The sequence below is a fragment of the Macrobrachium nipponense genome, chromosome 24 (assembly GCF_015104395.2).
Source record: "Macrobrachium nipponense isolate FS-2020 chromosome 24, ASM1510439v2, whole genome shotgun sequence".
Lineage (NCBI taxonomy): Eukaryota > Metazoa > Arthropoda > Malacostraca > Decapoda > Palaemonidae > Macrobrachium > Macrobrachium nipponense.
The window spans coordinates 1,122,324-1,137,323 of record NC_061091.1 but is presented as its reverse complement, the minus strand read 5'-3'; the positions used below and the strand labels follow the sequence as shown (position 1 = coordinate 1,137,323).

Below are 15,000 nucleotides of genomic sequence, written 5' to 3'. Positions count from 1 at the left end.
ACGAAACCTTTAACCTGGGGGGGGGGGGGGGGGGGGGGTGGGGGGGGGGAGGGGGGGGGGGGGGGGGTGGGGGGTGGGGGGGGGGGGGGGGGGGGGGGGGGGGGGGGGGGGGGGGGGGGGGGGGGGGGGGGGGGGGGGGGGGGGGGGGGGGGGGGGGGGGGGGGGGGGGGGGGGGGGGGGGGGGGTACGAGACCTGATAGCCAGTGCAATGGTAGTGTATATTTTCATATGTTTGTATTGCATATATATTGGAATGAGGTGTACGAGAGAATGTTGTGAGATATTAAGGGGTACGGCCACTGATAAAAGATTAAGAACCGTTGCAGTAAAGACAACAGGATGTTTAAGAAACTTTCAGCTGTTCCCATACTTATGCCAGACAGTTTCATCAATTCTCCCAAAAGTAAAGCGACTAAAAAAATAAAATATAAAATAAATAGAAATAAGAAACCTTGTTTGGCAATTGTTTGATTAACAGCTGCATAAACTTGAAATAATGAAACTTTGGTTATTCAGAACCTTGTCTTGCAATTGCGTTGAATTGAATAGGAAGAGGAAGAGCCGTTGCTTACGTAACCGTAATAGAAGTAGGTTACGAAGTTGCGCCAAACAATAAGTTTCTTGCGTCTTGTTTATGTAACTGAAAAGGTAAGATGTAAAAACATTGCTTGCCGTAACTTCGTAACCTCAATGTAAGACGGACGTTTGAAAATGGAAACAGAAAAATCGTCATGATTTCGAAATGACGCAAACGTCTTTACGTAACGAGCGATTGCACAATACAGGAATGAAGATATGAAGGAAAACACAAAGCGTTTCCTTTCGTCTGTAAAACGCAGGAAGAGCAAATAAGGATATGACGATCCTTTTGCATCAGAGGGCGTTTCTCCTGAAGGGAATTGTATTTTCCCAAAGTCGCGCTGTGTTGCATCACCGACGATGAACTGGAGATTAAATAAATTGTAAATTGTTGTTGCTTATGACTTGCTGAACCGGATGTAAAACGAGATCCCGTGAGAATGAATTGTTGCACCATTTGTGAATTGGGGAAGAAATGACTCGCTGTTGTGTGTGACTTGTTGAACCAGAGGTCAAGTAGTTTCTGTTGCTTGAGAATTGTTAATTGTTGAACTTGAGGTCAAATAATTTCGTTTTCATTAAGAAATGTTGAACGGGACATCAGACTTAATTGTCACTTGAGAATATTTAATTGTTGAACCTGAAGTCAAATAATTTCCGTTGCTAAAGAATTGTTAATTGTTGAACCGGAGGTCAAATAATTTCCGCTGCTAAAGAATTTTTAATTGTTGAACCGGAGGTCAAATAATTTCCGTTGCTAAAGAATTGTTAATTGTTGAACCGGAGGTCAAATAATTTTCAGTAACTTATGAATTGTTGAACCAGTTGTGAATAAGAAAAGAAATGACTTTCTGTTGCATGTGACTTGTTGAACCGGATGTGAAACAATTTACTTAAGAATTATGGAACCAGTTTATTTTTTACATAACTGATTACAGACAGATATAGTTTGGCAAACACTTAAGAAATAGATGTACAGATACATAGACAGATGTTATTAATTTACCAAAAACACATTCTCTACTCCCCCCCCCCCCCCCTTTTTTTTACGTATCTGTATATAATTAGTTATAGTATGGCAAACCTTTTTTTGATAAATAGTTAGATAGAATAACAACGTACCGAGCATTCCAACTGGAAATTCCATAGGTGCTTCCAGTTGGCTCTGTATGACACTCTGTGTGACGATCCATAAGTAATTTCTGCCTGGAAAAGAAAATGGGAAATAATTAAGGTACAAAATATGAATTTCTGCCTGGAATAGAAAATGGGAAATAGTTAAGCTACAAGATATGAATTTCTGCCTGGAATAGAAAATGGTAAATAATTAAGCTACAAGGTATGAATTTCTGCCTGGAATAGAATATGGGATATTAGTTAGGCTACAAGATATGAATTTCTATCTGGAATAGAAAATGGGAAATAGGCTACAAGATATGAATTTCTGACTGGAAAAGAAAATGGGAAATAGTTAAGTTACAAGATATGAATTTCTACCTGGAATAGAAAATGGGAAATAGTTAAGCTACAAGATATGAATTTCTGCCTGGAATAGAAAATGGGAAATAGTTAGGCTACAAGATACGAATTTCTGCCTGGAATAGAAAATGGGAAATAGTTAAGCTACAAGATATGAATTTCTACCTGGGATAGAAAATGGGAAATAGTTAGGCTACAAGATATGAATTTCTGCCTGGAATAGAAAATGGGAAATAGTTAGGCTACAAGATATGAATTTCTGCCTGGAATAGAAAATGGGAAATAGTTAGGCTACAAGATATGAATTTCTACCTGGAATAGAAAATGTAAAATAGTTAGACTACAAGAGATGAATTTCTGCATGGAAAAGAAAATGGGAAATAGTTAAGCTACAAGAGATGAATTTCTTCCTGGAAAAGAAAATGGGAAATTCTGCCTGGAAAAGAAAATGGGAAATAAAAATAATTAAGCTACAAGATATGATCACCAGAGACAAACATTATACTTTACAGTCGCCAAGATCGCAACAGAGAGAGAGAGAGAGAGAGAGAGAGAGAGAGAGAGAGAGAGAGAGAGATAACTCAACACAAGGCATTTGCAGTAGGAAGAATTTTAACTTAAAAGTGTAAGGGCAATTGAGAGAGAGAGAGAGAGAGAGAGAGAGAGAGAGAGAGAGAGAGAGTTACGCAACTCAAGGCATAATATATGCAGTAGGAAAAATTTTCCTTAAAATCATACCAGCTATCAATGGGGAAAGAGAGAGAGAGAAGAGAGAGAGCTTGTCTCAATAAAAGGCAAAGTCCGTAATAATCAGAGTCGGGAGGGGGATCTGCACACTCAAAGATATTGTTGACCGAAATAACAAAGAAGTCGTTCAGCTGAGTTGTGTCAACATGGGTCATTTGGGGTCATCTGGCCGAGTGGTTCCTGCTGCCAAGTTCCCTGTAGTAAGATTTCAACATCATCTTCTGTATTCTGTAGCATAGTTCAATAGTTGTGAGGCAGTATATGATATATCTCTATATATACATAATTATTTATGTCTGTGTGTTTATGAATGTGTATATATTTCTATATATATATATGCGTATAAGACTGGTTGAAATGTTTTGTTACAACAGAGTTACATCTACTAAAACGATCCCATAAAAGCGTCAAAATATAGAAGGTAAGTACTGATATATCTCAGAGACTGCTGACGAGATAGACAGCAATCTCTGAAATATAGAACTTACTTTCTATATTTTGGCGTTTTTATGGGCTACTGTTATGAGATGTATATATGTATATATATATATATATATATGTATTATATATATATATATATATATATATATATAGTATATATATATATATTATAAAACATATACATCGAGCTACAAATGTCCTTTAATATCTAATTCGCTCTACCTCGGAATTAATACATTTTCATATATGTTAACCGAAGGGGAAATTTTTTAGTCGATAACAAATTCGTCGGCTCATGGGCGCGAACCCTAGAAACTCTCGTGGTAGTTGTGTGGTTTAGAGCGCTTCACTGTACGTCCTGAATTCTTGGTTCTATGGTTCTTTGGAAGCTTAAATTGCAAGTCAGTGGGTTTGTTCCATATGAATAGGTTTCATCTTCTGAATAATAATAATTATAATAATAATTATAGATGCTGAAGTAGCTCCAGGACTCGTGCAGAAGGAGGCAGGATGCAACCCGGAACCCCATACTATAAAAACCACCCAGTCGAATAGGAAGACTGTGATGGACCCCCCAAAAATTAATATATGATAATAATAATAATAATAATAATAATAATAATAATAATAATAATAATAATAATAATAGTTTTTCTCACCACACCTGAACCCCATAATAACAATAATAATAATAATGATAATAGTTTTTCTCATGACACTTGACAACTGAGTTATAGAAAAACCTCATATACCTGCACAAGTCTTCGCTCCATCAGCCTTTCAAATCAAATGTAATCAAAACCGTACCAAACCACCTTTTTGATATTCAATGGGCAACCTACCTGTCAGTCCCAGCACCGCTGCCTTGGCCAAGATGGCGGCCGCTTCCGAACGCGTCGAGTACAGGAAGAGTATCCGGGCCTCCGAATTCACCAGTTCCACGAGGTCCGTTTCCGCGTCGCCCACCCGGACCGTGTTTGTGATGGTGAACCTGTTCGAAACATGTTTGCGTTAGAGAGAGAGAGAGAGAGAGAGAACTATCGTAATACAAGGTATTTGCAGTAGGAAAAATTTTATCCTAAAAGTGTATATAATGGCAATGAATGGAGAGAGAGAGAGAGAGAGAGAGAGAGAGAGAGAGAGAGAGAGATTGTATTTGCAGTCGGAAAAATTTTACCTTAAATGAGTAATGGCAATTAATGGAGAGAGAAAGAGAGAGAGAAATATCGTAACACAAGGTATTTGCAGTAGGGAAAATTTTACCCTAAAAGTGTAATGACAATTAATGGAGAGAGAGAGAGAGAGAGAGAGAGAGAGAGAGAGAGAGAGGCGGGGATTGCCAGTGAAGGCCCTGTTTTCATGACCTAGAAATGGATTCTAGTCTGTGAGATCCATTTCCTTTGGAAAGGAATGAAAACAAGTTGGTCATTACTTAAGAATTGACGAGATTCGTCCGGTTGAATGGTGAAGGTAAAATGAGAAAATTGCAAAAGTTATATATATATATATATATATATATATATATATATATATATATATATATATATATATACTATATATGTAGAGACATACATAGGTATGTATCGTCATAACTAAGGATAGTGGAAAGAAACTGTAGAAACAATTGGAAAAATTCAAATTTGGTTGCAAATGAAGTAGGATGAGAGTGAGTGAACTATATATATATATATATATATATATATATATATATATATATATATATATATATATATATATATATATATATATATATATATATATATATATATATATATATATATATATATATATGTATGTAAGTATATAAATTTGTATATGCATATAGTATGTATACATATATGCATATATTTATATATATAAACGTATATAAAAACGATATATTTCTATTATGTGTGTATGTGTATGTGTAAAGATAAGTAACATAAAAAACAAATTTTGCTTCAGTTGTATTTCAGAAATATTTACAAACTTTGGAGGGAGGCAGTCGGGAAATCCTTAAAAAAAAAAAAAAAAAAAATCGCCAAACTTTTGACTTGAACTCAGAGCAGCAGCAAACTGGTTTTCATAATAGCATTAGAACCGGCTATTCGAGAGTTCTAGGAAAAAGGTGGTGTTGCTCTGTCCCCTACGGATATTGTCCTTTTCTTTCCATTTCTTTATTTATTTTTCAAAATAAAATGGTAAAGTTGAACATACACATTTACATGATTGTTAAAATGGAAAACATAGCTCTCCCGGAAGAGCGAGAGAGAAACATGTCTAACTATAATAAAGTTTTCTGTACAGCGTATAATGTTGTATGAACCGCGGCCCATGAAACTCTCAGCCACGGCCCTGTGGTGGCCTGTTGTATAGTGTTGCCAGGCGCATGATCGTGGCTAACTTTAACCTTAAATAAAATAAAAACTGCTGAGGCTAAAGGGCTGCATTTTGGTATGTTTGATTATTGGAGTGTGGGTGAGCAACATACCAATTTGCAGCCCTCTAGCCTCAGTATTTTTTAAGATCTGAGGACGGACAGAAAAAGTGTGGAAGGACAGACAAAACCTTCGACTAAATAAAAACTACTGAGGCTAGATGGCTGCAATTTAGTATGTTTGATGATTGGAGGGTGGATGATCAACGGACCAATTTGCAGCCCTCTAGCCTCAGTAGTGTTTAAGATCTGAGGGCGGCCAGACAAATAGCCATCGCTATAGTTTTCTGTTGCAGAAAAATAAAAGTAGCTGGCGTTCATATCAAACTCGTTCTATGCCGGTGATTGATGATAGAATAAACAGATTAATCACAGCGGACTTGAGAGTAACTCAGCAACTCATTAGGATGCTCCTCTCTCTCTCTCTCTCTCTCTCTCTCTCTCTCTCCGTACCATCATTCTTTATAAGACCTTTCAATTTCTGTTTCCATCACATCTTGAAAAGGCTAGATCTCTCTCTCTCTCTCTCTCTCTCTCTCTCTCTCTCTCTCTCTCTCTCAGGACTCTGTCTAGCATCGTGACATCCCCTTTCATAAAACTATATATAGATAAAACTATATATATATATAGATATATATATCTCGGCGTCCCTTTAATACACGCTACGAAAACAAACTCCCTTAGGGCAAGCGTTCTGTAAACACCCGTCTTGGGTTGCAACGTGTAGTGGATCTTGTTTTTTAAATTTTTTTAAGCGTGTAGGTTTAAAGTTCCCCTCCCCGGTTTATTTTTCTGGAATTATTTTTTCTCGGATTCATTTTTAAGCTCCTTTTTTTTTATTCTTGTGTTTCAGTTCCTTGATTTGTTCCTTGGTTAAAAGTTCCTGGTTTATAAGCTCCTTGGTTTAGCGTCCTTGTACCTTGTCTTCAGAACTATCACATTTTCAGACTATTTTTTCAGCGCCTCAGTGGCGGGATCGGTATGGTCTTGACCTGCCACCTCGGTAATCGCGCGTTCGATTCTCGGACGTTCCATTGAGGGGTGAGAGATGTGTAAATCTGGTGATAGAAATTCACTCTCGACGTGGTTCGGAAGTCACGTCAAGCCGTTGGTCCCGTTGTTGAATAACCACTGGTTCCGTGCAACGTAAAAACACCATACAAACAAATAAACAAAAAAGACTTACTTTTCAGTTTGTCTTCAGTCATGGTTTTATAGTTTTTTTTAGTTTCCTTCACTTTTTTTTTTTTTAAGTTCCACGATGTTTTCTGCCAATCTTTTTCGAACTCCTATTGAACCTCTGCTCATTCTTGCTTTTAAGCTCTTTGAATTGGTCTCCCTGCTTTTGCGCTTTTTTCGCATTTTAGTTAATTTGTCAACCAAATTTTCAAGCTGATTTTTATCATTATTTAAAACTTCTGGATCCCCCACCTCTTTTTTTCACAAAACTACTCATTTTCCACCTTGCTTTCTTGTTTTTTATATCCAAATTCAATATCCCTGCCCTGAAACTTGTTTGCACAACCATTATTTTATACGACTCTTAGAAGCAGTCATCGTGAAATCGAATTGTGATTAATTTATATATTATATATATATATATAATATATATATATATATATATATAATATATATATATATATATTATATATATATATATAAGTGCCATCAAATTAAGAACTAAGTGTCAGTCCTTCCATGTGATATGCATCTTGGTTTACACTGGACATACATTTATACTTTTTGAACAGCTTTACAAAGAGAGGAGTTATATGAAAACACAAATTATGGTGTGGCACTATATCTGGTTGAACTCGACTCCTTGGGCAATTTAAAACTTTGCCATGTCAAACGCGACAGTTGATACTGCATACCTCACTTCGTCATGTCAAACATGACAGTTATAATTATGCGTAACTCACTTTGTCATGTCAAACATGACAGTTATGATACTGCATAGCTCACTTTGTCATGTCAAACATGACAGTTATGATACTGCATAGGGAACCTTGTCATCTTAAACATGACAGTTAGGAAACTGCATAGCTCACTTTGTCATGTCAAACATGACAGTTATAATACTGCAAAGGGAGCCTTGCCATTTTAAACATGACAGTTATAATACTGCATAGCTCACTTTGTCATGTCAAACATGACAGTTATGATACTACAAATGGAGCTTTGTCTTTCCAAAACATGACCGAGTCATGACTCCCCATGGAGGAGCACTTTGTCACGTCAAACATGATAGTTATGAGAGAGAACGCCACTTTTTGCCTTCAAACCGCGACTGAGTTATCGCATTGTATCTTTTCAAACTCAAAGCGTGACTGAGTTACTATATCACTCAGTCGTTTTGTAACGCGTTGCTAAGGCGTAACGATGGGACTGAATATAGAGCGATGTCTGCATTTAAAAAAAAAAATGAATATTAATGAGCGCTTTGTCGCCCAGCGCTTATGTACCGACAAATGAATAGTGATGAGTTTGAATTCAAATTTCTCTTTAGGAGAGATTAAGAGGAAATCCCGCCTGCCTCTCTCTCTCTCTCTCTCTCTCTCTCTCTCTCTCTCTCTCTCTCTCTCCCCGATTACACAAACACACAAATATGTATATAATTACACATATATGTATGTATGAATATACAAATATGCTTACATCCATATATTTGCACACACATATTGTCTGTATATATTATATATATATTAATATATAATATATATATAATATATATATATATATATTATATATATATATATATATATATATATATATTATATATATATACACATCGAGCGCTTGGATTTCTGCCCATCATTTTCATGTGGTATTCGCTTATATATATATATATATATATTATATATATATATATATATATATATATATATATATATATATATATTATATATATGTATGGTTTATATACTCTTTAACTTTTTATCCATCCACCTATCTCTCAGTCCTTGTCTGTGATTCCTTCACTTGTCATACTCGCGTCATTCTGCGAAGCCTTCCTCTCTCTCTCTCTCTCTCTCTCTCTCTCTCTCTCTCTCTCTAATTATCCGTCAATCTGCCTCTGCTATTTTCAGCCCTTTTCTTTAAGCACGTCTTCCTCTCGTCGTCTCCCTTTGCGTTTTATCGTATCTGTAATGATTGTCTCGTTATCTGTCGCGTAATGGAAAACTGTCGCTTTGACGGAAGGAGGCGCGTGGGATGACGGGAATTGATGCTTGCAGAGATATAAGGATGGGGAATTGATTCCCAAAAGGATGGATGCTTTTTGGGGTACCTGCCCGCTTGCGCGTCCTAAGAGTTGTCGGGAGGGCGGGGGCGGGGGAGAGAGGATGTGGTACTTTGAGTTTTATGGACGTGAGTACCTGCTGATTTTTTTCCCCATTGATTTTTTAGTTTTCTGTAAAAGAAAACTATATATTGCCGGCTTTGTCCGTCCGCGCTGTTTCTTTCCGCACATTTTATATCCGCCCTCAGATTTTAAAAACTACTTAGGCTAGAGGGCTGCAAATTGGTATGTTGATCAACCAACCACCAGTCATCAAACGTATCAAATTGAAGCCCTCTAGCCTCAGTAGATTTGATTTTATTGAAGGTTTTGTCTAACCGTCCGCACTTTTTTTGTCCGCCCTCAGATTTTAAAAACTACCTAGGCTAGAGGGCTGCAAATTGGTATGTTGATCATCCAACCTCCAATCATCAAATGCACCAAATTGCAGCTCTCTAGCCTCAATGGTTTTTATTTTATTTAAGGTTAAAGTTAGCCATGATCGTGCATCTGGCAACGATATAGAACAGGCCACCACCGGGCCTTGGTTGAAGTTTCGTGGGCGGCGGCTCATACAGTATTATACCGAGACTACCGAAAGATAGATCTATTTTCGGTGGCCTTGGTTATACGCTGTACAGAAAACTTGATTGCGACGAAGAAACTTTTTTTTCCACACACACACACACACACACACACACAAATAAATGCACAAGCTACCCTGCGTTTAGTCAGTTTAAAAAACTAAGTCCGGCTTTTATTAGAACTTTTCAAAAAAGTACTTCAGCCGAAGTCAGGGAAGTCCTACAAATATTCTTTTATTTACATGGTATTTATTTTCGCTCGTAAGAGTGAAATACCCAATTCGCATCACTATTACATTTTTGACTGACACATTTCGGTTTTCTTGTACTGTGATGCGACTGATTATCATCAATTTTGCATTTTACGCTTTCTGTACTTCCTGTAATTTCTTGAAGTGTAACATCCCCAATTCCCATCAGTGTTACATATTTGATGTCACATCATAGGTGCATTACGACTGACGAATGTTGACGAATTCACATCAATTGACTAACGGCGCATTACTCTGTCTCCAGAACACAAGGCGATCAGTCAGCGTTCAGCCGAGACATGATTACCGACGCATTTTTGTTTGTTTGTTTGTTTGTATAGTGTTTTTACGTTGCATGGAACCAGAGGTTATTCAGCAACGGGACCAACGGCTTTATTACGTGACTTCCAAACCACGTCGAGAGTGAACTTCTATCATCAGAAATACACATCTCTCACTCCTCAATGGAATGGCCGGGAATCGAACCCGCGACCACCGAGGTGAGAAGCAAACACCAAACCAACCACGCCACTGAGGCGCTACGACGATTTTTTGTCTAAGCGCGCGGGGATCAAAGTTGCCTAATTAGGCGTAATGAAATTACAGCCTTTAATCAGCGACAACGATTTTTTATTTTTGTGTATTTTGCTTCCGGAATTGAAAGGACCAATTTGTACTTTTTTCCGCAGCGTCCAATTTTGTAGTTGTCTGGATCCTCTCACAACTCTGGACTTTATTTGGAGATGGTTCGTCTTCTCTGTTTTTTTTTTCTTTTCTTTTTCCTTTATGTTCTCTCACCTCTTGACATCCTCCTCCTCCTGCTCCTCCACTCTCTCCCCTCCTCCTCCTACCCCCTCCTCCTCCTCCTCCTACCCCCTCCTCCTCCTCCTCCACCACTCTCTCCCCTCCTCCTCTTGCTCCTCCTCCAGCTCTTGCTCCTCCTCCTCCTCCTCCTCCTCCACCACTCTCTCCCCTCCTCCTGCTCTTCCTCTTGCTCCTCCTCCTCCTCCTCCTTCACTCTCTCCCCTCCTCCTCTTGCTCCTCCTCCAGCTCCTGCTCCTGCTCCTCCTCCTCCTCCTCCTCCTACCTCCTCTACCCTCTCCCCTCCTCCCCCCGCCTTCACCCACCCTTCCTACCTCTTCTCAACCAACACCAATCCCTCCCCTCTCGGCCCCCCCCCCCCCCCGCCACACTCCCCACCCGTAAATCCCCTTATAAAAAAAAAATTGATAGGTATTTTATTCTCATCTCTCCGAGAAGTTCATCGTGATTTTCAGAATTTTTATCTTTTCTCTCTCTCTCTCTCTCTCTCTCTCTCTCTCTCTCTCTCTCTCTCCCCTCCAGTTTTTTTTGTCTTGAAATAGTAGCTTGACGCCGAGTTATATTTACCTCATTCTATTTTATTTTCACGATTTGTTGGACCTCCCTCTGAAGGGTATTTATAGCAAGTGGAGTAGAGTATATTGGTAATATTCGTCACCCATATTATAATGGATGTATATTATATGTATATTAAGAATGCTTGATAATATAAGTCCCATGAAATTCAACGTTGCGTGAATATCCTTATGGTAGGGTTATATCTTCGCTAATAATACATTGCAATATTTATGACTGAGAGCTTATAATAATTAATATTTTAAGTTTTGTCAACATATTTTGGAACGTAAAAAATGTGTGTGTGTGTGTGTGTTTACAAACACACACACACACACACACACGACGCGCGCGCGCACTAAACACCGTTAATTATACGTTGCAATATTTATGACTGAAAGCTTATGATGATTAACATTTTAACTTTTGCTATCATATTTTGGAAGTTGAAATATGTGTTTATGTTTACCAGAACAAACAACACCACAAACCCACCACACACACCCACCCCACACACACACCACACACACACAAGCACCCACACATTACGCGTAATAATACATTGCTAAAATATGTGACTGCCAAAGCTTTATAATAATTAACATTTTAACTTTTCCTAACATGTTTTGGAAGGTAAAATAATAGTGTGTGTGTGTTTACAAACACACACACACACACACACACACAACGCTGATACTAAACACCGTTAATTGTACGTTGCAATATTTATGACTGAAAGCTTGTAATGATTAACATTTTAACTTTTGCTAACATATTATGAAAATTAAAATATGTGTGTATGTGTGTTAATACATTGCAATTTATACTGAAAGCCTATGATAATTAATATTTAAACTTCTGCTAACATATTTTGGAAGTTAGAATATGTGGTGTGAGTTAAAATATTGCAATTTATACAAAGCTTATAATGATTAACATTTTAACTTTTGCTAACATATTTTGGAAGTTAAGATGTGTGTGTGTAAGCTTATAATGATTAACATTTTAACTTTCTCCAACATATTTTGCAAGTTGAAATATGATGTGTGTGTGTGTGTGTGTTTACAAACACACACACACACACACACACACACACCAAACACCGACGACATCAAGTCTCGCACCAAATACGAGCTCGGGCAGGTGGTTCCTTTTCAAAAAAAGGGTGGCAGGAAAACGCTTCCGAGAAGCCAAGTCTCGGAACGTTTCCAGGATGATTCGTAAAACCCATCACCTGATGCGTCTGGGGATTTTGCTCGATGAACGCACCCAGTCTCCTCGCGGATCAAGATACGGCATCTGGGAAAGCGGTGCCCAAAAGCGTAGTAGTCTCGGGGTCGCATTCAAATGAACCGGAAATGGTGGTGGTCCTGCGCCCTGGGTCCTAAATTTGTATTATTCGCTTACTCGGGGAGTAAGACTTACTAACTGCTTTGTTCTTCTTGTTGTTGTTCTTGTTGTGGGGGGTAGGAAAGGTCCATGGGAAAGCCTAAAAAGGTCTGAAAAAGGCACTTCCCGTTGTTGTTGTTGTTGTTGTTCTTGTCGAAGGGGGGAGGGGGGGGGGGGGGGGCTAGTAAAGGTCGGGAAATGGTGGTGGTCCTGCGCCCGGGATCCTAAATTTGTATTTTTAGCTTACTCGGGGAGTAAGACTTACTCACTGCTTTGTTCTTGTTGTTGTTGTTCTTGTTGTGGGGTTTAGGAAAGGTTTATGGAAAAGCCTAAAAAGGTCTATAAAAGGCGCTTCGCGTTGAGTTAAAGATACAGGAATTTAAGGATGTGATATTAATGATTATTCACGGGAATGAAAATGTACAAAATAAAATAATGCGGATGTTAAACAGGACAGAACAATTATCTCTAATAAAATTTAGCGTATTTACTGTAATTTTCGTCGGTGAAAGAAGGATCTATATGACTGTAGATTTTTACGTGTGCCTCGAGTAAGCTGGAGGTAGGATCACGCCTTGTTGTTACATATTTAATCTTCCCAAAACAACTATTGATTTTGAAGGTTAATTTGTTTATATAGGAAATTATCCTTAATTAATTTACTTTATTTATTCCTACTTTTTTTATTATTTTCACCAAGTGCATATCATTTATTTCCTAATGATTAGGTCTGGTCAGTACTTGGACGGGTGATCAGCAGAAAACGTTAAGTAATGTTGGGTCTGGCTTATTTAGATGATGTTCTCTCTCTCTCTCTCTCTCTCTGTCGTTTGATTTACGATATCTGAAAAATGTTTTCTCTCATAATCATACTCTCTCTCTCTCTCTCTCTCTCTCTCTCTCTCTCTCTCTCTCTCTCGTTTGATTTACCATATCTGAAAAATGTTTTCTCTCATAATCATAATATCCTTTCAACTAATCTTCTTCCCATTTTCATTCCTTACTAATTATCTTTTACTTAATTTACATCTGTTTTTCTTTTCCGATTTCATCATCAGATTTTTCATGTTTCTCTTCCTTTTATATCTGTCCTTCTGTCTCTTGGTTTCGATATCGTATTATTTACTGTTAATCGCTTTTTTTCTTATTCATTTGTATCTTTTCATTATGGTTCCTTTGATCCATAAATTTTATATGTTCAGTCTGAGATCTTTATATTTTTTCAGTTTGTAGTTTGTCCTCTCTCTCTCTCTCTCTCACTCTCTCTCTCTCTTAATGCGTTTCCTGCTTCCATTTCCATCTGGTTTCCTTTTCTTAAATATCTCTTCTTTTTCTTTCCCTTCTCATTTCTCTCCACCTTTTTGAAGCATTTGATTTGTAACGAGCAACTCATAATAATTCCGTGTTTGGATTATTTCTTTATATCTGTAATCTGATTGTTGATGTTTTTTCTCTGTTTCTTCACCGTTCAGATTTAATTTCTCGTTTTCATTACATTTCGTCCCATTTCTTCTTCTTTTTTTTTTAAAGTGACCGTATTAACGCTAATTGCATTTATCCATTTACTTCATAAATCATTCCTACGCTGCAACCATCATACAAGTGATATATCACACAATGCGTGATCCGGCCGCCAACTTACTCGGGGCGCGTGCTAAAGTACAGGCATACAGAATACAGTAAAAAAATACAGACATACAGAATCCAGTAAAAAGTACAGGTATACAGATTACAGCAAAAAGCACAGGCATACAGGATACAGTAAAAAAGTACAGGCTAAAAGGATACAGGAAACTACCATAAATAAAGGACACATGATACGAGCAACAATGCAGGCAAAAATACAGGGTACAGAATACACGCAGAAATACAGCTATAAAAGGATGCATGCAGAAATACAGGCATACAGGATACGTGCTAAAATACAGGCATACAGGATACACGCAGAAATGCTGGTTTACAGGATACAGAAGACAAGCAAAAATATAGGCAGAAATATAGGCATACAGGATACACGAGACAAGCAAAAATAAAGACATACAGGAGACAGAAGACAAGCACAAATACAGACATACAGAATACTGATAACCAGCTAAAGTAATGCCCAAGCCAAGTGGAAACCAGAATAAGCGCCCAAAGGGTTTGGGGGTAATACCAATGACAGATGCAATAGACCTATTTCCTAAAGAGGGACTTTGGAAACAGCAAGAGAATTCCATGATATATATATATAGATATATATATATCTATATATATATATATATATATAATAATATATATATATATATATATAGATATACTATATATATAGATACACACACACACACACTATTATATATATATATATATATATATATATATATATATATATATATATATATATATATATATATATATATATATATTATATATCTATGTATAGATATATATACTATATAGTATATATCTACTATATAG

At 37.4% G+C, this 15,000-nt stretch overlaps 1 protein-coding gene across 1 annotated transcript in view; it reads right to left on the bottom strand.

The window, feature by feature from the left end:
- The window catches only part of LOC135204658 (glutamate receptor ionotropic, NMDA 2B-like), a gene marked incomplete in the record, with an annotated part of 496,073 nt that overhangs the window by 74,861 nt on the left and 406,212 nt on the right, over positions 1-15,000 (bottom strand). Inside the window, 2 exon segments of the mRNA XM_064234808.1 lie at positions 1,702-1,785; positions 4,089-4,237. Of these exon segments, the coding sequence (XP_064090878.1) occupies positions 1,702-1,785; positions 4,089-4,237 (233 nt within the window).